Source organism: Bombyx mori, chromosome 9 (genome assembly GCF_030269925.1).
Source record: "Bombyx mori chromosome 9, ASM3026992v2".
Lineage (NCBI taxonomy): Eukaryota > Metazoa > Arthropoda > Insecta > Lepidoptera > Bombycidae > Bombyx > Bombyx mori.
This window is the reverse complement of record NC_085115.1, coordinates 8,102,805-8,129,583: the sequence shown is the minus strand read 5'-3', so window position 1 is coordinate 8,129,583 and position 26,779 is coordinate 8,102,805. Positions and strand designations below refer to the sequence as shown.

Here is a 26,779-nt window from a genome sequence, read left to right as displayed (position 1 = left end):
TACACGTAAGAGAGAATGCAAACAAATCGATGTACGCATCAATGACATACCTTGCTTTATTATACATTGCTTCGTTTCAATGTGAAAGAAGGGCAAACCAGCAGACTTTCTTAAAAATTAAAAGTATGGATTTAGGGTTATGCTAGTGAAGAACTTATAATATATCCAAAAGAATATTTTCTTTTTCTATCGGCAATAAACATTGATGTAAACTTCTTACTTGAAATTATCAGCCATAAGTTGACGTCATTGTCAGTCTGTTTTATTAGTTATTTGTCAATCTATGTAATGTAATCAAAGCAAATTTTACTGTTAATTTTAGCTTAATAAAACCTTATATTCAAAGATTTTCTCTTATTACAAACATACTTAAAACATACTATTCTTTATAAATACTATTGTTTAATTTTATGTTTAATGATATTTCAATGTTTTTACGTTATTGCAAGTGCCATGATCATATATAGACTGATAGCGGCGGGTAGAATGGAACAGACCACTTGGGACAGATGTCCATATTTTTTATGAACACTTCGTGAACTCAATTATTTCATACGGAACTTTATTTACCTTTATTTTTAAAATTAAAAACAAAAACCTTTCCACACCGTATGTGTATATCGTCGGGCTCAGTCATTGAATCTAGTGGCAGTACCCAAAATGACTAAAAAGGGTATAGACATAGTATGGGCTATGTTTCTTTTGCTTCGACAGTGATAGTAGCAAACAAAAAATTATATGTCAAAATGTCAAACTGGCAGATTCCAACGGCCAAATAACTTCACCTCTAAACGAAAGAAAAATAAAAATAAAAACCTACAATTAGAAGTCCAAGGCATTAAGACATAGCATAAAGTGGAAGAGCAGAGAACATCGGCTAATATATTGAAAACAGTAAATTTAAGGTGTGTATAATCACGAGCAAAGATATGTGTATTTAATATGTATTCGAGTTATTATAAACGTTAAGTTTGACAATTTACTTTGACCATTTATAGTAGCTAAACTATGTAATGTGAATTATATATACGCCGTTAAATTCGTATACATTGTCATAAAATTTAAACAGTGGTATATTATGAGTAACTCGCAAATTTTTTACACAAAATTTACTCAAAGTTTTTCTTGTGAAAGTTCGATCTAACATCATCTCAAGCACTTGGGTTGTTTTGATTCATTCAAGTTTTCGATACCGACATAAGCATTGGAGATGTCAAGTGTGAGTCATCGCAACTTCTTACCTAATGGACTAATCATACTTAAATTTAATTTCATTGACTAGCTGTTACCATGGCCGAAGTTGAAGAAAAGGTGATAATGACACCTAAATGTAAAACGGCCAATTCCACAACATTGGTAGTTGAAAGGAAAGCTGTAGAACCAGAAGCAAGTGACAAAATACATATAGCTGGTGGTGATCACACTGGTATTATTATCAACAAGCAAGAAACTTATGGTAACTATATTTGACAATGCATGTTTCGGTTTATCATTGTGGTTATAGGATATATTTAATATCCTTATGAAATAATAATATAGAAAAACAGATATTTGAAAACTATTGAATGAGGTTTAAAATTATCACAAGAGGAAAACAGTAGTATTTGTCCTTAATGGTATGTTTAACTTTTGTAAATATTTAAAGTGACTGTTTTATTATTTTCAATAAATAAAATAAATACCATTAAAACAACAATTTAAAGTCTTGTTGTAAAAAAATTATTGGAGATAATATTCATAACTGATGCACTAATTCTGATTAATTTAACGATTACAAAATTCAATAAACTTTACTAAAATAAAAACAAAATTGAGTTTTATTAATGCAAATATAATTTATAGGTGGTTATGTGGTACACTATTGTTTTCAAATAATTTTGGCTAGAGGCGATGTCTTTAAATAGAACATTATGTTATACTGTCATGAACTTTATATTAGAAATGTTAAGGCCCAACAAGTGCAGTACAGTAAGTTCATGCAAGTCATGTCTGTATATGTTTTAAAGCTTACAACCACTAACAAAAATAGATATTTAATTCATAAAGATAATTATTAATTAAATATATGAAATTCAGCTACTAAGGTTTCATTTTAAAAGCATTATGATTTTTTTTTTTGTTTTGTCATGTTTTGAGTAATAACATAGTATATCCTATGCTAATTAAAAAAAAGAACTGATAAGCACCCTTTCTTGGTATAAAGAAAAAACTGCAAACAATACTTTTCTTAATTTTTACACAGTACTTAACTTTATTAAAGTTATTATGAAAATTCAGAAAAAAGAAATAAAAGGTGGTACTTTTATCTTTTTGGTATTTGAACATCTAAAGTTTAAGTGTACATGTAAATGGTAATAAAATGTAAATCATAGCACCAAAAAGGGATGATTTGAAAGAAACACCAAAAGTCTCTGGTATGTTGCTATGAATATACCACAGGAATAGACTATTGGAACCTCTGGGTCTACAGAGGGACTTTGCTTCTCTCTGTATTTTGTATGTTCCATGGGGAATGCTCTGAGGAATTCTTTGAGTTGATCCCATTAACTCATTTTTACCATGGCACTGCCTGCCACCAAAGTAGAGTTCATACATACTACCTAGAGCTGCTGCGTTCATCCACAGTGCGTTTTCAGATATCTTTTTTGCCACGTACCATTCGGCTTTGGAATGAGTTCCCCTCCATGGTGTTCCCTGAGGGCGATGACATGTCCTTTCTTCAAACAAGGCTTGTGGAGAGTACTTAATGATAGGCATTGCTGAAGTCCATGGCCGATAGTCACCACGACTACTCACTATCAGGTGGGCCGTCTGCCTATAAGTAAGAATGTTTGCAATATCAGGGACATATTCATCATTCATCAGTTGATTGCTGTGAAATCCATAAAAATGACATTTTTAAAAGAACAAGTTATTGTACTCTTGTTACCATAAGGTGTTCATGAAAGTTCAAATATGTTGAACTATGAGTTGGAAATGTACTTTGTCTCATGGCTAACACACCCGATGAACTCATACACCCATTTATAAATGCAGGGACTAGGCTCTATCCATTCATAGTAGTAATAGTCACAGTACAGAATTTTTTTTTTAGAAAATGGCGTTTCCGAGCCTTGTCATGCACAATTGGAATTCTATGTTTATTTGGTATCGGGAGCTACTGGAACCCACACACGTGAAGCACGTGCTCTAAGGTTCTGGTTTAAACCTCAGATGACTCCAAACGAAAGGCCTTATGAAGCCCAGGCCTTTTTCAGAGAACTTGTCAGTCCTCAAGATTTTCCTAAAGGTATTGTTTAGTTAAATGAATCTCTTGTTAATAATATCGTTACATTATAATCAAAATTATCGATTGTTTTTAAATGTACTTACCTCTAACATTTTATTTTTATTATTAAATTATATTATGTTAAAGATTAATTATTTTACAACATGATTTCATAAACAAATCTGTTCTGTGTAATGCGAATAGTAGAGAGTTCTGGTTACACATATACAAGAACCTGCCTGATCTCTGATCAACTAAAGAGGTCAATGTTTTAATTGACAGCACTAAATTATTTTGAATAACTTTTCTTATCATGACTTATTTTTCTAGTTTTCGTAACTCTTCTTTTTTTTAGTCAATCTGTTTATTTTTTAGCCACTTTTTATTTATATCTATTGACTATTAACCAAGAGCTATAACATCATTTTATGAAAAACTAAATGCAACCATATATTCAATTCTGGGTTCCATAAATAGTCTGAGAGTAGATTAAAATACAAACAGTGATGATCATTAACTATTTAGATATGTAGTGTGCATATTTTGAATTTGGATTAGAATTTTTAACTAAACTTGATAGGTACTAAACTAACTAAACTAAACCAAAGTTAGGTACATTGTACAAAAAACATTATGCATTAAAATTCTTATTATTTATAATAATATATATTTTTTTAATAATTTAGTATTTTTTTCGGTTTGCAGATTATGTAGGATACATAAAAAAAATAATGAAATTAATGCAACACAAATATCAACAACTGAAAATGCTTGAAGTAGAATTAAGACAAGAAGGATATGCATCACCACCACCAGGTTTGTTCTTTTTTCAATAGGTATTGGTAAAATTAATTGATTTCAAAGATCATTACAAAAAAAAAATTAATATATTTTTAAAATTAAATGTATCATAATAAACTTATTTCCTGATAATAGTTTCTGTATATTATACATAATTTTAAATGCATATTTTAAATATTTATGATAAGTAAACAAGCTATGTTTAATTTTATCATGCAGAAATCAATGGAATATTAACGAGTAAGAGTGTAATATACAACTTTACCAATGGCTGTATGTACCAATTCGTTTTTATATATCGAAATTGCATGGTTTTATTAAATGTTCAATTATCAGTTTATTAGTATCAATTTATATATATTTAGTTTTTTTTAAATTGTTGTTTATATAGATACAATTGTACATTATTTCGCACTAGTCAAATTAATGTCACTAACATTAAATTTCACGTCTATACATACATTAGCTATTTATAAAATATCACTCTGTTTTCAAAATTTAATTAACGTTCTGAAATTCTTCTTCTTATTCTTAGTGCCTATTAGATGTTTAGAAGCTATGTTTTGCAATAAAATATTGTATTATTTAATAATTTTACAATATTTCAAAAGTGAGATAAAGTCATATAATTGTGTCGTATTTTGTTATAAAATATATATAAATTGGTAAGAGTCTGTATATACATGTTAGAGAATCTTTAGATAAAAGGAAATTATTAAATTCGGTACTGATACGGACGTACATTTGATTATTTTGCAAATACCTACTAAGGGTATATGTGACGGGGGACATGAACATTAAATTTAATATCTGTATAGTTTTCAAATTTTAAAGATCGTTTAAAATCTATGTACTAAAATTAATATTCAACAAAAATTCATTTGATTATTTTGCAAATGCTTAAACTAAGGGTAGGTAATATGTGTCGGGTGACATAAACATTCAATCTAATATCCGTATAGTTTTCAATTTAAGAGATCGTTTAAAATCTATGTACTAAAATTAATATTCAACAAAAATTCATTTGATTATTTTGCAAATGCTTAAACTAAGGGTAGGTATATGTGACTGGTGACATAAACATTCAATCTAATATCCGCATAGTTTTCAATTTAAAAGATCGTTTAATATCTATGTACTAAATTTAATTTTTTTACTGGTGGTGGGACTTCTTGTGAGTCCGCGCGGGTAGGTACCACCACTCTGCCTATTTCTGCCGTGAAGCAGTAATCATCATTGCACAGAACTCAAGCGTGTTGCTATTTGAACTAATATTTAACACGAAATATAATAAGAATTGAATTTTGATCTAACTCATGAAACGCTGTTGGCTATGCCGCACTACGGAACGTTTTTGATATTTTACTATGTTTCTTACTGCTAAAGTAAATTTCAAAAATAGATCAAGCATGTATGTATGTATGTACTGCGCTGTAAAAAAAGCTGAACAAATTGAAAACGAAATTTTATTTGGTTGAGTTTTTCTTATCTTTCATTAATTTTCAGCATACATCGATGACAGTATAATAAATCAAACACCACTAATATCAGAACAAAGAGTGCTGGATATGATAGAAAACGCATATCCCAACCCCTTATCTGTGGATGATTTTGTCTCGTAAGTTTTGCATTTAATATATATATTAAATAATTTTTTATACATAGTTTTTTTGCTGTCTATACCATATGAAGAAAAGACTGATCGATTTAACCTTCACAAATTGCGATCTAATACTATGTATATCTATTGTATCCAATTTTGACTGATGCTTTTTAAGGTCTCATGAAAAATAAATAATAGTTTAAAAAACCAATAAAATACGCTTATATATAATAGAAAATCCAATTAAAAAATTGAAAATAAATTTTAGTAAATTTTAATTAAGAATAGTGTCAGAAAAAATAATTTTATTGTAAAAAAAAAGCGTGGGTGCATGGTATCAGTACTGATCGATATAAGAATAGGGCTTCGCTGAATCTACCACCGGAACGGACTCGCGACCCACTGAGAAGATCCAGCGAGATACCCAGTGGGTTGTTGTGTCTATGTCGCCATTCGACGAGTTTGACGAGAACGGTGATCTGTTCTTGGAGTACATAAAAAACCCGACGTGTTTACTGCGACGGTGGCTTTGCGTCGCCCCGTTGCCTGGGTCGGAGATGTACTTCGAGACGACCACGATAAGAGTTATCATGACGCACCGCATTCTCGAAGAACAACAATTGTGTTCATTACTATACCTACATACTTCGTTTTTAATACGCTTTTATTAGCTTCAGACGTATGTATGTTTGTATGCGGAATCTTTGAACATGATTTTGACTCCCTTCAAAACGTCGGATTAACTCGAAATTTGGTATACTTATTAAGGACCGATGACAATTCAATATTAAAATTCAAAAAAATTGAAAAAAAAATGTTTAAAAAATTGAGATAAAACTAAAAAATAAATAATATTTTTAAAAAACTAACAAAATACGCTTTTACAGAAAATCCAATTAAAAACTAGAAAATAAATTTTAGTAAATTTGAATTAAAAATAGTGTAAGAAAAAATGATTTAAAAAAAAAAGCGCGGGTGCATGGTATTAGTACTGCTTTTTTTTACAATAAAATCATTTTTTCTTCATTCATTTTGTCATCGGTCCTTAATAAGTATACCAAATTTCGAGTTAATCCGACGTTTTGAAGGGAGTCAAAATCATGTTCAAAGATTCCTTTACAAACATACATACGTCTGAAGCTAATGAAAGCGTATTAAAAACGAAGTATGTAGGTATATTAATGAACACAATTGTTCTTCGAGAATGCGCTGCGTCACGATAACTCTCTTATCGTGGTCGTCTCAAAGTACATCTCCGACCCAGGCAACGGGGCGACATAAAGCCACCGTCGCACTAAACACTTCGGGTTTTTTATGTACTCCAAAAACAGGTCACCTTTCTTGTCAAACTCGTCGAATGGCGACATAGACACAACAACCCACTGGGTTTCTCGCTGGATCTTCTCAGTGGGTCGCGAGTCCGTTCCGGTGGTAGATTCGGCGAAACCCTATTCTTCCTAGGGTAGATGTTAGCAAGTACTCCCAGGTTAAGCCCCGTGAGCTCTCCCACCAAACCGTGCGTAGCTGGAATAGCCCCTCGAGGCTGTCCCGACGTACAATACAATTGACACTTCGACTTCATGTTAGGGGGTGGATAACGCTATTCGCGTTGTCATGTTTTGGGGTCCGGGAACCATATACCAGGTGGGCTGCAAACGCTTTCAACAACCAGACAAAAAATATATAAGTACCTACATATACATACACAACATATAAAATTGAAATTACTTTTAATATATAAAAAGAATAAATAGTTACATACATGACAAAATTATATATCTACGGAAGAAATCGGAATTGTCGTAACTTGAAAAACTCAACTTTACATCAGTCTTATTTAAATACTATAATATGGAACAAAGTGATTAGCCCAAAATGCAAGCACATATAATGATATATTATATATTCTATATAAGATGATGTTATCCCTTTAAAGTTATTTATGATATTTACAAATTTAGTTTTAATTATCATCAAATTAATCTACTCCAGTCCCTGCATTTTTAATAAAACCTAAAAGGTCTTATGATAGTTCGCCGACTTGTGTGTTTCTGCGCAACAAAGTCATGCGTTCAATTTCGAATGTTCCATGTCTACTTTAATATATTAATTAACAACGGACCATTATGGTATTGAAATAATTAACCACCATAAATTGATTTTGTAATACTGCCATTACATTATAATAATATATCATAACAGTGCCGCCAAATGGTCGAAAGCAGACGTGAAGGATGCATTGGAATCTTTAGAAGAAAAAGGCCTCACTCGTGCTATGTCCGAAGGTGTTTATGTTCGTCAACATAGCGTAGATACACAGGTAAGAATATATAGCGATTATTTCTCTACATTATACGCCGGACTTTCATGAATAAAATTTTTCAAAGGGTAGTTTGAATTTCCACGGCATACTCAAATTAATGAAGCGACCATTTTGCCTCTAATCCCAAGGCTTAGTACACAGTACACTACGAGGAACTCCAACGCCGAAAAGTAGTTAAAAATTAAGTACGAGGGGGCGTTTTTATATTCGCGAAAAGGGGGATATAGGGTAGAAATAAAAACAAAATCAAATTATTTTTCGTTTTCAATATATTCACCTACAAGACGAAAACATTTTTCAGATCTTTCAACAAATTTATCTATACCCTCATAAGAAAATATTTTATTTTTATCTTCAAAATACGCCGAAACTGCTTTTTGACTTCATCATCGATAGTAAAATTCTTACCCCGCAGCTCTTTTTTCATTTTTGGCAACAGGTAATTATCACTCGGGACCAGGTCCTGGCTGTAGGGTGGGTGACTCAAAATATCGAAGCCCACCTCATGCAGGGCAGCCAACCCAACGCGGTTCTTGTCAATGGGTGCGTTGTCGTAGAAAAGCAGTACACCCTTCGTAAATTTTTCCCGTCTTTTCTCTTTAATAGCTTCTTTTAATCGCTCTAATTTTGAAGCGTAGTATTCTCCAGCTATATGTAGAAACACCTTTATCTTTAAAATCGATCAATAATATTCCTTCTGAGTCCCAAAAGATTGTTGCCATGAGCTTCCCAGCTGACTGTGACACCTTAAACTTTTTGGGTGGTGCTTTATCCTTTTTATGCCACTGCAATTCACTGCATAGTCTTGTTTCGACAGGTTCATAATGATGAACCCAGCTTTCGTATCCAGTAATAATTCTACACAATACACCATTGCAGAGGTTCAAAAATTTACGTGAACACTCAACGCACTATTGTCATTGCGGCGGCGTGGGCATTCTCGGCACCCATCTTGCACTGACCTTAGTCATGCCAAGATGATCGTGCAGTATTTTAAAAATAGTTGTATCTGATACTCCGATAATTTCTGCGAGTTGTTTCTTTTTATTCGAGCATCGTCGAGTACAATTTTTTCCACTTTTTGGGTAAGTTCTGGCGTCGTCACCTGCATGTGATGCCTCGGGTCGTCTTCAAGTGATTTCCTTCCTTGTTTAAATAAACTGTGCCACTTGTACACAATGGTTTTTCCTGGGAAAGAGTCGCCGTAAACCGAAGACATCTCATTCAGTACGGTCGGAACTGATTTTCCTAACTTGGTAAGGAATTTACGGTACGATATTCGATTTTATCCATATTACACTTTTCACACCCGATTATGTTGCTTAGTTGACGATAGCTTAAAGACTAATTGTCTAATTACAATGAAACCTCGTATTAATTAATTCTGAGTCACCAAACACGTTACGATTCTAGTGATATGCTCATTATCCCCCTCCAACCTTCTCATTTCGCAAACCTAAAAACGTACCCTCGTACTTAGTATGAAAATTTTATTGAACCACGTGTACATTAGGCACCACGCTTCGTTAGATTAACATTGCTAATCGAATAACTATTCTGTAATATATCAAAAGTCTATGAGAACTTATTGAGCTATTCAAATTATTATAAACCCTTTAGTTAATAAAATATTTGTTTTTATATTAAAAAGCGTACATATTGAACTAAACTAATGCGAAGCTGGTTTTAGGAGTAATAAAATAATGAATATAGCTCAGTAAAGTTAAATTGATCTTTTTTTATTGCTAAAATAAGTGGACTAGCTCACGGCAGACCTGATGTTAAGTGGTCTCCGTTTTTACAATACAAACGGATGCCTTTCAAACCGAAAAATATTACTGCTTCACGGCAGAAAGTAGGCAGGGTGGTGGTACCTACCTCACAACCACAACACATCCTACCACCAGTAATTACGCAAATTAGAATTTATGCGGGTTTAATTTTTATTACACGATTTTATTCCTTCTTTGTTGAAGATATTCGTGAATTTTGGGTAAGTACGTATTTCGTTAAAAAAATTGGTACTTGCCTGCGGGATTCGAACATCGGCACAGTCGCATCGCTCGATACGAATGTACAGTCTTATCCTTTAGGCCACGATGACTTAAATCGACATAACAATTAGTGCCTTTAATTTTCCAGTCACATACAATCAAAACTTTCTATGATCCCGACAGGTAGTAAAACAGATGCCAACGTTGAGTTCGTCACGTCAACCCAGTATTGCAGTCATAACAGCGTTGTATTGTGAAAAACAAGCCGTTGATGCAATGATGGACAATCAAGAAACCTACGTACGTTATACCACTGTTGGTGAGTAATTTGGTATTTTCATTTTTCCAATAAAACCTGTAGGGATAATTCCTTTTTACAAACGCGAATTAATGAATTGGTATTCGCACAAGAATTGTGAAGGTTTCCGTTGTCTATATCTGTAATACAGAGAAATCCGCAAAATAATCGATTAAAGAATTTCGCTACAAACAATACGGTGGACAGCCAAAGATCGTGGGGTTACACCACAGATAACCCCCGGTTACACAATGTTTCTCATTTAGCGGGTTTTGTTTTTTTATCGTGATTTTGTTAATTCATCGCAAAAACCACTCGTGCATGTGCGATGAACATGATTTTGTGGAGTTGAAAATATGAAAATTCTAACATGTTGATGGGTTTGACGAGGAAGAGTCTTAGTAGGGTGAAATATTTATAAGTTTATTGATAAAATATATATTAATAGTATTATATCGTTAAGTAACAGATGCAGTTCTAATTTCGAAATAAAAAATTATTTAGCACCGTTATGATGTGGGTATGGTTGAAACGAAAACGTGACATTAAAACAAGATGCAACTAAACGCCTATAATTATGCTTGAGAGAAAATGAGATAGAAAACTTGTAAAAGTTTCATATCTAGCGCAACATTCCATGTTTTTTGTTAAGTACTTTACTATAGCTGCTAAACTCGTCGTCGTGGCCTAACGGATAAGACGTCCGGTGCATTCGTGTTGAGCGATGCACCGGTGTTCGAATCTCAGGCGGGTACCAATTTTTGTAATGAAATACGTACTCAACAAATGTTCACGATTGATTTCCACGGTGAAGGAATAACATCGTGTAATAAAAATTTAAACCTGCAAAATTATAATTTGCGTAATTACTGGTGGTAGGACCTCTTGTGAGTCCGCGCGGGTGGGTACAACCACCCTGCCTATTTCTGCCGTGAAGCAGTAATGCGTTTCGGTTTGAAGGGGGGGGGGGGGGCAGCCGTTGTAATAGTTACAACTTGAGTTAGTTACTTAAGACCTTTAAAACTTATATCTCAAGGTGGGTTCCGCATTTACGTTGTGGATGTCTATGGGATCCAGTAACCACTTAACACCAGGTGGGCTGTGAGCTCGTCCACCCATCTAAAGCAATAAAAAAAAAACTTGCAGTACACCCGGCCTTTACCGGAGCACCTAGGCACCGCCACGGGGATGCGGCTATTTACCTTGAGACACTAATTCGTAATAGTCGTTATTAAGCTGGTCTCTATTGCATCGAAACAACGGTCGTTCAAGTCGGTACCGCTAAAAATAGGTAAAACTCTAGCAAGACCAACCTTTCCATCTTGCATTTCAAGATCTTGTTTCCTTGATTAGTTGTCTTTAATTATAAATTGTATTGGGAATTCGGAAAAGTGACAGCATATAGTATCTATTGTCGTACTACCGGAAAAGGGCTAATTATTGTTGTTTACTTGGGTAGGGCTAGGTATTATAAGCCCAAACGGGTAGGTATTTATTATCTAATATTAACCCTAATTGTGATACCACAAAGTAAGAAGGAAATTTTGGAATAAACGTTTATTTAACGAAAAATGTATTGTAGTCACCGGGCAAAGTGTTAAAACACACCCTTTGCACACAGACATATACGAACTTCTTAAGAACAAGTCTGCCTGATCTTTATTTTGTACAACAGGCAGAGATTAATCTAATTTTGAATAAGATTGAATAATAGAGGCAAGAGTCGCGTAGCCTTTTGCAAGTGAGTAATAACATGTTAACGTATACAATTTTAACGTATTCCATTAAGTGCAGATATATTTATTATATGTATTATGCAGATGTAAATCAACAGATTGTTTGAAAAGATAGATAATAGTACTGAGCATGAGCGCGTTTGTCTAGAGCATGGTGCAATGAAGTGGAACTGGGCGGGGCTGTTCCCTTTCAGAGGCACCACTGTAATTATAAGGAACAGAATTACCTGAATAATGATATGAAGTAAAAAATAAAGACAATGATTTATTTTATATGTATATTATACAATTATCATTATAACATAATATACTTACAACAATGAGATGATTAAATTTTAAACTTAGAATGTTTTAAAAACAAACTTAAAAGGTGGGACGGCAATGACTACAGCTAAAAGTGAACACATCACTGATAACATATCTAAGATTAAAAATGTATTTAACGCTTTGTAAGACGCCAATCCTACGTGGTGAAGCAAATTTAAAATTTAAATTATTGGTACTGATGATTTAAATTTTAAATCATCAATACCTCACGGATTTGAAGCATATTATTAATTCTGAAGAATATAACATTTTGTTTGAGTAGAACTCTGAACAATACAATTGTTTTTTTTTTTTCTGAATGAATTTAATTTTATGAATTAACTAAATGCTGTCCATAATATAATTCTTACTTTTACAATAAAATAATGAAACTTTAAAAATGAAATGTCTCCCTCAATGGTCTAGTTGTTATAATTAATAATAATTAATACTGATGGGTTATTATTATTATCCAATTTATGCAAAATTGATAATTTGACAATTAACTGTATTCCACTTTCACTGTGAGTTCTTTTCATATTTATAAATAAACTTATTATTGGTATGTTCAAAATATTAAATTTTACTTAAAATTAAGTCAAATACATACCCAATTCTAACATTAACAGTAACATCATTATAACTAATCAAACATGCTCACCATCAAACAAATAACAGTCAACAAAGCTTCCATGATGGTGTTTTAACTCTACAACTAATGGTGTACAAATATATCTTGCATACACATTTCACGATAATTAGTCTCTGTGAGTTAACAGCTAACAAAAAATGCATTTGCAAACATAGCAATTTTCAAACAAATTCAAATTTTAATTCTGTGATTTTTTTCAAATCTCCACCAAATGACATGTATTTTGCATTATTGATATTTAAATTTAATGGTATTTCACCTATAAAAGATGAAAAACTTGAATATAAATGCAACATATCATCTTTTCTTGCTCGAAACTGTATTTTCACATCTGTAAAAAATTAGAAAAACAAAAATTGGTAGCTGTTATACAAAAAGTAAATAATTATTATATTAAAATAACATCACCACACCATCAAAAGGAAAAGTTAATTTACTATAAATAGGACTCACAGTAGTTGTACTACATCATTCCCATATTACATCTAGGGCCAGTGTCTAAACAGTGTCTTTTACAAAAGTCAAGTGTGCTATGTAATGAAAAATCATGGTTATATTTACCACTGCCATTTAAAACTTCAGTTCCAGAGTACTGTTGCACAATTTCGCTAATTCCATTAGTTACTTGACTAATTGTCATATTTTCTTCACCATTAGAAAATTCCACATCAACTTTACAGATGATATTTCCATAATCAGGTGCTTGGATTCCTCCTATCAAAGAAATTGTCACCCTAAAAGCAAACATAATAACATAGTATTATACCTAATAATATTGTAACAAATAATTTCTTTAAAATACTAAATGTTATTGAAAGTACAACTTTATCATCACACAATCATATACAAAATTGAAGACAGTGTTTCTCAGTATTTTTATATCATATTAAATTCTCCACAAGTAATAATGTTATAAGGTTTTTGAAACTAACATCCCAAGAGAATAGGTATATTATTATATTAATAGCATTAATATTATATATAGTAGCATGTTTATATTAGTAGCAAAACGTTTTGGACCACTATTCTACGAAATTTATTATCAAATCAGTTAAAAATATGAAAACATACATTTTTGGGTTATCCTGTATCAATCCTTGTATAGTAAAGCTGTCTCCTCCACTGAGAGCCTTTGGTAGCAAAAACATGTTCTTGTCTGTGATGACAGGTAAATTCAGTGCAACAGAGTCTGCTGTATTGATGTCTTGATTTCTAAAAATAAAAATATATATTTCACATATTTCAATTAAGACACCTGTATTTACCATACTTTGAAATTGTATATTCAATAATTCAATTGAATTAAAGTTCTTCGGAGTTTCTGGTCTTCGATTGTGTATTTTTAACGAAATCCTAAATTGTTTATGAACAAATTAAATTTCTGAACACTTACACCAGGACCTGTCTCATATCTAACCCATTACCGCTCTCAAATAACTACTGGAAGTAGTATCAATAAATTGTCATACGTCTGTTTCACTATTATTATTTCACGTATACATAACTACATTATTTATTATTTAATATTTTCGAATTTAAATGTACAGTAACAATGTTCAATGAAATCAGATTTGTTTTATGTTTTGACATTGACATCTTTGAGCGTTCCGAAATTCCGGTAGGTACACACTAGGTCACTGGTGAAAGTACGATGTGGCATAAACGGAAAAACACTTCTGCGCTGCTAAGTAGTCAAATAAATAAAAGTACAAATTGTTTTTTCTATTGTGTTATTGAAGAATGTTATTAATGCTAATCGTACCCTCCTATACACTGCCAGCACGCGCTTAACATTTTCAATTTTACATAGACAATTTTGTTTTAAAAAATAAACAGTAACTTCCACGAGATGACGATCTCGACTGAAGTTGAAGGCGATCAGCGATGTAAGATTGAGGTATTGGGGTGACGTAATGACTAAACAAACATTAAACATAGAACAAACTGAACATACCAATCTCTGAATTCAAGGTAGGGCTGTGACAACTAACTACTCGAAATTAAATAATATTGTGAAAACATAGCCTTTAAATTGTAAATTGAACTCAAGCAATTTTGAGGTTTATTTAAAATCAGGATTACACAATTTTTTGTTTGTTTGTTTGAACACACCGTTTTTTTACGAAGAAAAACGAATAACAATTTGAAGGAGTTGTAGATATGGATACCATACCTATAGGTACTAATATATTAGTATACTTAATGCATTTTACAAAGGCAATAAATATTGACTGAGTCGGTGGTGCAGAAGTTAGCGTCCGAGAATGCTGGTCCGGGGGTCGTGGGTTTGATTCCCATGTCTGTATATTTTGTAAATGTAAGTATATAAACTTACATAAGTAAGAATATCAGTTGGTTTTGTTTCAGTGCAAGGTACAAGAAATACTACTTGGGGGGCAAATGACAACGTCCGGTTTGACCCCAATAAAAGCTCAATCGTTGAATTAAAATGACTATACATGCAAATATCTAGATAAAATAGTAATAATATCGTCTATTCATCTTACTAATAGCGAAACGAAATTTACCACAATGTTAGTAAAATCAGAAAAAAAAACGAGTACGATCTTTCACTTCGATAAATTTGATCAGTTGTTTAATTATTTACTTAAATACACACACATTCAGCGTATTACGAGCATTTGCAAAAAATACCGATGTAGGTACTTAACTAAAAAAAAAATCGATCTCGGAACAAAAACCGTAACTCAGTTGTGTCAAACAAACGAAAACTATATTTAACTAAATTTAATAAAACGTGATGTTAACTACTTAAGTTTGTTGAAAATTTGAGATGAACCCCTCACTTTTTTATCTTCGCATATCCAATATTAGTGAGTGTTGGCTCAGCCCTATTACCTGGAAACGCTGCATTCATACAAAGTACGATTCAAAAGTTTTCTTACCGTACGTACGGTAAATACCTTACATACACACTTACAGGTCGAACAAATAAAGCACTGCCCATTGATAAAAATAGCTACGATTGCTCTTTAAATAGCGTGGTTGAATGTGAAATATTCAAGAGATTATTGAGTTGTATAAAGCCATTTAACAACATATTTGAAATGAAAATAGGTTAATAGTTAAGAATGCTTAATATTAGATAACGTCTGATTTTATTTATAAGTCCTTTTTCTGTACAATATTTAGAACGTAAATTATTTTCATTTAATACTGATATAAATTAACGACACGCACCTTTTATATCTGTAGATACTACGGTGATATTAAAGAATGACCTCGCAAACCAAACTTTTTAAGTACAGTTTTTTAATACATTTTTTAGTTCACTTGGACTGTGTTACTTCGACAAAGAATCGTAATAGATTAGTCAGTGCTCAGTACGCTCTAAGGCACAGCAGAGACGCGGCGTGTAATTATAAATACCTACTTAGTTTTCTTTAACTCAACATTCATATCATAGTAACCGTTGTATTGGACTAAACTTAAATATGCAATGAACCCTGCGGTGTCATGTTGAGGTGAACTCTGCTCTATTGGCTAGGTGGTGCGACGGTAAAAAAAGGGATTGCATTACATATCTCTACTATTACTATTATTTAGAATAGATGACGGTATAACGAATACTTGAATAGTTATATTTGTATTAGGCGGCTTGATAAACTGAAATCCAAATATTTACTAGACTATTTAATATTTATCATATGATCTTACGATATTAAATACTATTCTTTTAAGAGCCAATAAGCTCGCAACAGCATGTGTAGGTGCATATTTTAACTAGGTAATAGCAATGCGTTTGTGTGAAGTGGCTAACTAGTAAGTAATAAATTTACTTTGAAATACTAATAAACCCGACCATGATATTTCATTAGAACAACGAACAGTAAAACAAATATTTTACAATATCCCAAGGCAAAATCAATATTTTTGTCGTTTATGTTCGACACGCGTGACTAGACAATAGGATCTGTTTGAAAAATTGGATCTTAAAACCTTAGACCTTAATACTATAGCCAGTCGAGAAGATTCGTTAAAAGAATCATTTAAGATTTTCAAATGATTTGGTGGAACTATATATAATGCATGTTAAAATTATTGAGTTAACCACTGATATAGATTGTATTTACATTTATTTCATATCATATAGTTGTAGATGAGTAGACCAGTTCACGCCCCACTTGGTGTGAAGTGATTAGCAGAGCCGATAGAAATCGCACTGTGAATGGCCGACACCCGTCTTAAGATTTAATTTAAACTAAGAGTATACATATTTTTTTGTACTTTCACGGTAATCTTTAGAATTAATGTAACTATTTTCAACCTTCCTTCACAAATGGATAAACTAGCTGTGCTTATCCCTGCGAAACAATGTTTAATATTACAAGACAAGGTTGATTACAGTGGGGAGGATTATTTCGATACCAAAGCATTTTTTTTTTCTCCCTTATTAATTCCACCAGCACAAATATTTTCACATCATACGTACTATGTATGCCGTTACCATGAATATTCTGTTTTAAGCTTTCATTAAATTACGAAAGGATAGGGAGTGAAACATCATGTTGCTACTGTATGCGTCTATGTCTGAGTAGTGGTCATATACTTTTTTTTTATTTTTACTATAAAGAAATTATATTGTATTGTATGGTAAGTATCTTCTATAAATTTCACGAGTCGAGGACTGCATCACTGGTTTAATCGCGGGCTTATTACCTTTACACTTTAGTATATTTTTTTCAATCTTCTATCAAACATTTTATGAGTAATACAAATAAAAACAAGAAATACGTATATTGTTAGTTAAATAGTTTTTCAAATTATCTTTAATTTAAAAAAAAACCGACGAAAATATCGATCGAGATTTGTGCAATAGAATTATTTAATTTGTTCTATATTTTATATATATAAATACACTTAAATACTTGTAAAATTAAATGCTTGTATTAAATGATTGTGTTGAAACTTGGTATGTATAGCTATTGAAAATCGTTTAATGTACAATAAGTCCTATTCCAATGTCAAATAGGGCTCTAGTAGTTTCAGAAATTCCTATTTACCGTAGAGTTGGTGATAGTCACTGCGGAACGTGAACGAGCTTTACTAGCGATTACTGCAAACTTATTATAAATGCAGATACTATTGAAAATTTGATTACCGGCGTGCGTAATCCAACACGCCCTGGCCCGGCTTTAAGAGACTAAAAAAATACTCTATTCATGATCGCAGCAATTTTTTTTGCTTTTGCATAGCAGGTCATGCCCATTTAAAAAAGTTTAACTTTGGTAACGACAGAAAGAGAGAGGAACATACAAAAAGACTACATTTTCGTCTACACGTAAATATGTGTCGCTTTAGAAAAACAAACGGACAGTTTTATAGTTTGCGCTCAGTTTCGATTTTGAATTTATTTGATTGGGCCGAAAAATGGTAGACTTCTTTTTTCATATACCTATGCACTGGTCGCCTAAGGGGCTATTCCAGCTACGCCCGTATGGGTAGGTGAGCTCACCGGCTCAACCTGAGACGATTTCGAAACACTAACCGTAGCAAGAGGAGTGCTTCGCAGAATCTACTAGCGGATCGAAATCGCGATTCACAGATCCGGCGAGAAACTCAGTGGACTAAGCAAAATAACATGCCTTCTAGCTGATCGGTAGCCATACCACTAGATCTGACTGGTGGTGTCCGAATAGGAACGGTTCCATCGTATAGACTCGATTACCGAAACTCGAATAACAAAAACACGATTCTTTTCCGACAATCTAGCTTATAAAAATCATTTGGTTGAATTTAAAAACGAAGTTCCACTATGCCAAAAACATAAAAATAACATAAGGCAAGTGTAGTATGACAAATATATAAATATATTTCAGATCATTATCACAATCGTCTTAAACTAATTTTCTTTACAAATAACTAGATTAGAATAAAATCAAAACTTACTGTAATTCGTTGGTGTGCAACATTTCATTATCTAATGGTTTCGCACGAATCACTATGAACGAGCACAACAAAAATGATAAACATAAGGATGAAAACAAATAAGACATCCTAATTATTTTAGTAATAGTCGATAATGATGGCAGTTGAAATGTAAATTTTATCACCTGCTAATAACTTTTAAATCGTTCTTCTAATTGACCACTTGTTAAAGGTACACGTTATTAAATGCAATAAATGAGTTATTGTCGCTTTATAATATAAATTTCTAATGAATGACGATCCGTTACGATTACTAAATAATTCGATTGGTCTGTATACTGAAAATAAATTAATCGAATAAGATTATTAGTATTCGATTGTTTGTCGATTTTTTTTTCTAAAGTACTATTTAATGTGTCCATTAAATAACACGTATTCAGGCTCAAAATTGAAATTAAATATAAAGTGACACTGTCGTGATATTTTATTTTACTTGAAGGAATTAAATGGTATTGGATAGAACTAGACCAGCTTATGGATCATTTGCTATTAATTGCCTATTCATAGACTCATGCCACCAATTTAAGATACGAGGTGGAAGCCTCAAAACATTTGAGGCATAAAAAACAGCTTTTCTGCCCAATTTTGTTTAACTATGGGGAATCCGTTTACGGATACCAGGTCGAGGGGTGTAACTGACCGGGTTATGTCGGACTCCGGCACTTCCAGAGAAGAAGAGGGAGATGAGGAAGACAGGTCCTCCTCTTGGCTAGCTCTAGTTAAAGAAAATAAATAAAGTAACATTTAAAAAAAACTTAGCTAAAATCTTCTCTAGCTCTTCTACACTGCAAATAAAAAAAATATTATATAATATCGTATAAAAAAATCTACCTGTCTACAAACTCGTACAATGCAACATCGAATAATTACTTAATCGATCAAGAACTCGTATTCGTCCATCACTAATGTGAATCACTTCTTTTGAACTCCTTACTCACGTAAAACCCTACTAAAACCGCAGTAACGTGCGCTAAGTTAACTGTTTTATGACATAGGTGATCTCGTTTTGAATCTGGTGTTGAGTGATTACCAGTGTCCATAGACATTTCACCAACAATTTTGCTGGTATCCAGTTCGAGTTAAAAAAACTCAATTAAATTAGGGTAACTGATACTTTCAAAAAACGGCGATTCTTGTTTTTTTACCTAGCTATTCATTAATATTAAAAAAAAAAATCTAATATTCCAAAAAAAAAAGACATGCTTGCTGAGTTTCTTACCAATTCTTTTCAGGACGGAGGCTAATTCTTGTAAATTGGCGGTAGTTCTTTTGACGTTCAATAAGTATGTACTTTCATTTATGTTGAATAGAACTTTTTTGATTTGATTTGATTTGATTTGATAGCCTAAGGGGCTATTTCAACTTCGCGTGCACGGGTGCGTGCTCAGCCTGAGATAATTTGCTAACACCAGTCTTAGCAAAAGCAATGCTTCGCAGTATCTACCACCGGATCGGAATCGCGGCCCACTAAAAAGCTTCGGCGACAAACTCAGTGGGCTGTTTCTATAGGTTATATGAACGCTGTGGAGCCGTTAATAGGCTGAAGGGCTCTATGTGCCTATCCATGAGTGCCCACAACATTATATAGTATAAAGTAAGCCTAACGGGAACCTAGCGTTATCATTATAACAGATTTATTATTTAAATATTAGATTTCCTTCAAATGATACAATGTTAAGTTCTACCAAATCTCTTAATTATTTAATTAACACGACGAAATAATAAAGATTTTTTATTAAGCTACGGGACCCAAAACAATGTAACATTTCTGTTCATTAAACTACTGTTAACTAAAATCGCAATGGAACTAGGCTGTAAAAGAGATTTCCAGCGGATGACACAAACATAAATAATTGAATTAAATAAATGATTGACTTTTCTATATAAACCTACCAGGAGAATCGAATGTTTATACATTGGGAACAATCGGTGCTCATCGAGTTGTCACTACTAAACTACCTTCCGTGGGCCGTACCAGAGAAGCAATGACTGCAGCCGGCAATACCACTACAAGACTTCTTGGAATCTTTCAAAAGGTAACTCAAACAAATATACGTCGTATTAAATTTAATTGACGTACTAGTAACTAAAGAAAAACCATTTGATTAATAATATTACGTGTATTCATTACTTTAATAAAATAGACTTCGTAATGATTTTATGTATTTCATAACATTGACATTAACATTAAATAAAAAAATTAACATTAAATAATGCAAAAGATTGATAGTTTTTCTTCAGTAATAAGTTATTCAAAAGCTTCTTTGTATGAAAATAATCATTAATCATAGTTCAATAGTTCACCATAACAATTACACTGGACACTAATCTGTATTCAGAGTAAAGATAACTATTATAAACAACTATCAAGTATATTTTAAAAATTGTTTCATGTATAGTTGTGAATTTCGGAGGAAAGTACGCTAAAAACTTTTTTGTTTTATGTCTTTTCATAACTATGGTTTAAAAAAAATCACCCCCGAACGTAAATATCCTTACTGTTTAAAAGTCAGCCAAAATTTCCCGGACATGACATCATTAGTAAATGCATATACATACATAATGAATGTATGGTATAAAAGGAATTCCTGTCACGTCACACGATTTTCAACGTCGTCATATTTTGTGCAACGTCATGTAATTTGTATTCATCGTTCGTTTGAAACTTGTACATATATGCTTATTCACGAAACAGCTGCTATTGAGTTGTTAGGTCTCCTTTGGAGGCGTTCGGGTAGCTGTTAGCAAATCCCACCTCTCCTGGCTGAGCCCTTGCTCGCCCACCATCCTGGTGATACTGGAAAGGCCTCCGGGCCACCAGTAATCCATTAATCATATATTTAAAAAACAACCTATATGTAGGCAAAGCCTTGGGTGTGCCTCTGACATTGCTAGCGTCCAGAAAACCTATTAATTTTGAACGATTTTTAAGTGTGTTTTTGCATAATTTCATAGGAATGTTTAATCCTCTGTTTGTTTCTCATAATAATCGCTTTGTGACTAGATGTTATTCTGTTGCCGTTGCCTGTTTTTTTAAATTGAATAACTGAATAAGGAAATTCATCTTCAATGTAACAGACAATTTGCAAATTTCTTAATTTATGAAGTTAACGCTATACTAGTAAATCCGTACTTATTTAAATGTATAGAATTGAGTTATTCTGGAGAACCTACAAAATTTAATTTAAACATTAATTTATCAGCTTATTTAGCTTATCTGCTTAGCTCAATAAGGTGATTTTAATATTGTACTCATTTTTTTCTATTCAAGTTGAAAATTAATGTGAGCAGATTTTATGTGAGTATATCCAGTTGTGTGAAACTCACAGAAAGGAAAAATTCCACAACGGCTTAGAATACATTTGTTAATCTCATTTGTGTTCATACACGAATTTAATTTGCCTTCTTTTGAGTGTATGCATTTTTTTCTCGCGCGTGAAATAGCTATGATGGCATGGGAATGCTATGTTTCTTTCGACTCACTGTAGACAAATTTAGAACGTAATAGAGAGGTATTAAACCGAAATATGTTGCCATATGCTCTGCAATCTGGCGCGTGGCATTCGTAGATAGTTAAAAATAAACGAAACAAAAATATGCATGTCTAAAGAAATTATTATAGGTACATTGGATTTCGCTTGCTATATGCGTTGGTGTATGGTATTTCAATGTTATCTGCCGTTACGCTTTGTAAAAGTTAAGTACGAAATTAAAGAGCCTGAAAAGTCTCGAATAAAAAAAGCGAAATTTTGAGATGCACGAGTGACAAAGCCTATCGGTAGCAAACTAACGTTAGTTAGCAAATGTAAATAATGATGCTAATTAAGAAAAAGTAACCATCACGGTACGTACCCGTTTTAAAAAAATATAGCGACACTTGCCGTGTGTTTGTGAGCAAATCAATTCAATATCTGCTAATTTCATGGATTGTTTTTTTTTTAGGTCACCGTACATCTATGTATAACAGTTGCTAAATTTGCTCAGTCTCAAATTTTCATCCCGTGCATCTCGTTAATACGTTCGTCTGTTAAATTAGTACAAAATAAAACATTTCGAGCACCAATGTATTACAATTCATTTCAACACCGAAGGCTTTTTAATTTGTCGTATGTTCGGAAAATATGGTCCCGTTCAATACGAACATTGTCCGATTGGTGACCTTCTCGAACCTGATTGGCGTTTGAAACTAAAACTCAAAATCAATGTCACTAAATTGATCAATTATTACCTTGTAGGTCGAATACGTTTTCCTAGTCGGCGTGGGCGGAGGAGTACCTCACTATACGGATTATTCGAAACATGTGCGTCTAGGTGACGTGGTTGTTTCCACGCCGGCGCCAGACTTGCCAGACAAGTAAGTAATTACTCGAAATCGTTTTTGCGTAGACGTCGTCGCTTACGTAGTTCAGCCGCTTCATAGGGTAAAGTTCATCACAAAAAGGTACTGTTTTTGCAATCGCTTTACTTGACCACTTCATGTACAGTGTTGTGCGATAGGAATCGTCATAAAAACTACATTATAATAGTATAAAATTATAGTTCCCTACTAGCTGTTCAATGCAAAAATTGTAAAACTAAATAGGCAACTCTATTATCAGTTCATGCCTGTAAATGTAAAGTAAATGTCTTAGCATAATCATGTTGATACCTCCACTACCTCACGTTGGCAAAGTTGTACTTAAATCTAAGCAACAAAAGCCAGAAAGAAAAAAAAAACTGCATAGTTAAAAAAAACATTTTTGTCGTCATCGCCATCAAAATGTTATGTATAATTTGTCGCGAAATTCAATTTTAATCTATTAATGTAATCTGTAAACTTGTTCGTTCCGATTCCAAAACAGAAAATGAACAATGAATGAATGAATGGCAATGAACTACTAACCTAACATGAACGGAACACAATATTTATTTAAGTTAGTCATTAGTACACACTACTTTTTTTTTTCGTTAGTTCAAATTACGTGAACTCGCGTTGGAATGCTAAGATACGTCACACGAGTATCTGGACACCGCGCGTCGCCTAATTAACACACTTTTATTATCTTATAATTTGTATCTATGTCACAGAATCATTTAACGTCATTTTCAACTTCAACATGACTGATTAACTTTAAATTGATTAAAATAAATACATAAACCCATCCACCCATATATTGTATATAATTTTTATGTAACTTGTCCTATTGTCCCGACCAGGATAACCAGATAAAACAATGATTAATTTAATATTTAATTAGACTCAGTATTAAAACGTGTTTTTTTTTGTTTGAATTTAGGCTATACGTATTTATTAAGAATATTTTTATAGAGCTGACCTGTAAATATGTAACTTTATTATAGTAGAAGTATTTCTGCCGATATTCAATTCTGGAAACGTTTCCAATACACCCTGTATAATCGTGACTAATAATAATAAACATATAATGACGTTTCAATACGTTTCAATGAATCAATATGCTCTCAATATTTGTGAATTGTCATAAAAATGCATAAGGTAAGAAAACTAACATTAAAAAGGAGTGATTCGCACATGTATTATATGTAAATGCTTAAAACAACTTTTACATTATTTGATTTCTTGCTCTAGGTCATAAATGAACCGACCAGCTCGTGGTCTACCTAATTTACACCGCTACTTTACACCTCAAAGCCTATTTTATCATTTTCGTGGCGATCTAAATAGGCAACTATACTTGGGACCTTAGAACTTATATCTCAAGGTGGGTGGTGCATTTACGTTTTGGATGTCTATAGGCTCCACAGTAACCACTTAACACCAGGTGGGCTGTGAGCTCGTCCACCCATCTAAGCAATAAAAAAAAGGCAATAATTTCGCAATTTGGTCATTGTTATTTATTTGTGTTTTAGCTCGGATATCGTCTCACGGCGTAATTACCACTACATGACTAGTCGTAATTATGCCTAAAGGACAAACGATTGCGGATGTCTTGAAATTAATAAAATCATTACATTATAATGACGTGTATGTTTTACAGATACGTATACGTTTTCTGTGAAAAAGCCGAGAAGAACGCCAAAGGGGGTTGGGATTTCGAAGTGAAGCCATACAAGCCAGTTAATTTCTTATTGCAAGATATCGCTGTGCGTCTCACCAAGTCAAAGGCCTCATGGGATTTGTACGTCAAAGAAGGTAATATTCAAACCAAAGTTACCATATATGTATGTAAGGATAACAAAAAAATACGCTGACTAATGATATAAACATTACTAGTTGCGTTTAGACGCACATCATACGATGTGAAAATACAGTAATTCGTGACGTCAAAAATTCAGTAATTTAGGGAATATTATACCATAACAATGTAATTTTAAAGTACGAATTCATTTGAATATTCAAAACGATTATAATACACTGATAGATGAGTAAGTCGATTAAACGATTTAAAACCTTAATTGTATGTGAAATAAGAACAGGGTCATAAAAAGGAATTTAAAAATCCTTGTTCCCGCTTTGTGGAAGTAGGAGTAGGTATGTTTATAATTTCATTTATTAATTTGTATTTTGTTTTGTTTTAGCTATTGATCAATTTAAAATTGCCAATAAAAAAAAAACTACCATACGACAAACATTAAGCAAATGTTTGGGCCATATTTAGTTTCAATTTTACTAATAGTCATAGTACGTTGAATGGCGTTTAGATCTGACGTTCTTTTTATTTACAATGGAAATTCACAATTAGCATCGATATTTTTTAATGTAATTAATTATTAGAATTATTAATGAAAAATAAAAATATATAATTTTAATATTGAAATCAAATACCTTCGTTCTGATTGAAATGACAGCATCATTGGCTTTATTCAAACACAAATACTGTTAGTCTATATCTTTATTTACTCTGGACGACTCAAATGTCAGTTTTGTTATGATTTTATGGGCAACCTTAAAACACTTCTAATTTTAACTCAAAGCATGAAGGTAGTAATGACTTGAAAACTGTTACGACTTAGTATACATACATACATAGAATATTTTAAATAGTATAGTATAGTCTTGTTTATCAATGCGGTGTACAATTCAAAAATGTTTCAGAGATTTTCTTATTGCGTAGAAAAAAATAATTATCAGCACTTTGAAAAGCGATGACATTCTCAACTAATGATTAAAAAATATTAAAATCATAACTTTTTTTTTGTAAATCACGATTACGCTCATTATAATAATAAACTGTTTTAATCAAAACAAAATCTTAAACAAGACCTTATATCACAATGTAATTTAAAATTTGACAAATTAATTGATAAAAATAAAATACTAATGTTTGTGGCCAGTACGCATTATAATTTTATTACAATAGGAAAAAAAAACAAGAAAAAAAACATTTTTTTAGGTTCCTCTAACTTTGTACATAAGGGTATTTATCGCTTGTCCGCTTGTTAGCGCGAAGTGCTCGTTGACGGGTGACGGGTCCGTGACCAAGTAAGTTAATAAATTAATTGCGCTCGTTAAAGAGGTCGCAAGTTCAGGACACACTTAGGTAAATTTAGAACTACTGAATATCGTATTATAAAACACAACAGTCAACTAAAATAGATTGATGATGAATAGAATAGATACTCACGAATATGGGAATAAGAATATTTTGATTGATCTGGAGAGTAAACCAGATAATGCATAATATTACAGCCCCAATTGCCAGCCCATAGGGTACTCAGAGTCAACTTGGTTAGATGTAAATGTCTTCTAGAATTCAACACAAGGTAACTTGTAGGCAGCGGCTTGGCTCTGCCCCTGGCATTGCTGAAGTCCGTGAGCAACGGTAACCACTTGCCATCAGGTGGGCGGTATGCTCATTTGCCTACAGGGGCAATAAAAAAAAGGAAATCT

General features: G+C 32.6%; 2 protein-coding genes across 8 annotated transcripts in view; one reads left to right on the top strand and one right to left on the bottom strand.

Moving 5' to 3' along the window:
• Positions 1 to 208: 208 nt before the first annotated feature.
• Positions 209 to 26,779, top strand: part of LOC101745370 (uncharacterized) — a 31,429-nt gene continuing 4,858 nt past the window's right edge. The window contains exons 1-10 of the mRNA XM_004923987.5: positions 209 to 905; positions 1,283 to 1,456; positions 3,095 to 3,289; positions 3,974 to 4,084; positions 5,576 to 5,687; positions 7,875 to 7,992; positions 10,173 to 10,308; positions 20,827 to 20,966; positions 23,166 to 23,284; positions 24,927 to 25,081. Coding sequence (XP_004924044.2) covers positions 1,291 to 1,456; positions 3,095 to 3,289; positions 3,974 to 4,084; positions 5,576 to 5,687; positions 7,875 to 7,992; positions 10,173 to 10,308; positions 20,827 to 20,966; positions 23,166 to 23,284; positions 24,927 to 25,081 — 1,252 coding nt within the window. The 5' untranslated portion in view covers positions 209 to 905; positions 1,283 to 1,290. The remainder of the gene's footprint in view (positions 906 to 1,282; positions 1,457 to 3,094; positions 3,290 to 3,973; positions 4,085 to 5,575; positions 5,688 to 7,874; positions 7,993 to 10,172; positions 10,309 to 20,826; positions 20,967 to 23,165; positions 23,285 to 24,926; positions 25,082 to 26,779) is intronic.
• LOC101745027 (uncharacterized) lies at positions 1,790 to 23,496 on the bottom strand. Of its 7 annotated transcripts, XR_009973824.1 has the most exons (5): positions 14,744 to 15,568; positions 14,053 to 14,193; positions 13,543 to 13,715; positions 12,339 to 13,312; positions 1,790 to 2,815 (listed from the first exon to the last, which is right to left on the bottom strand). XR_009973824.1 is itself a non-coding variant. In XM_062670090.1 (4 exons), exons 2-4 carry the CDS (start codon positions 14,127 to 14,129, stop codon positions 13,143 to 13,145), a joined length of 420 nt encoding a protein of 139 aa, XP_062526074.1. In that variant the 5' UTR covers positions 14,130 to 14,193; positions 23,159 to 23,496; the 3' UTR covers positions 12,288 to 13,142. The 7 variants fall into 7 exon arrangements, 6 of the variants coding, with proteins under 6 accessions (XP_062526073.1, XP_062526074.1, XP_037868705.1 ...); XM_062670090.1 differs by lacking the exons at positions 1,790 to 2,815; positions 14,744 to 15,568 and adding an exon at positions 23,159 to 23,496 and having other exon boundaries at positions 12,288 to 13,312; XM_038012777.2 differs by lacking the exons at positions 1,790 to 2,815; positions 14,744 to 15,568 and adding an exon at positions 22,783 to 23,084 and having other exon boundaries at positions 12,288 to 13,312.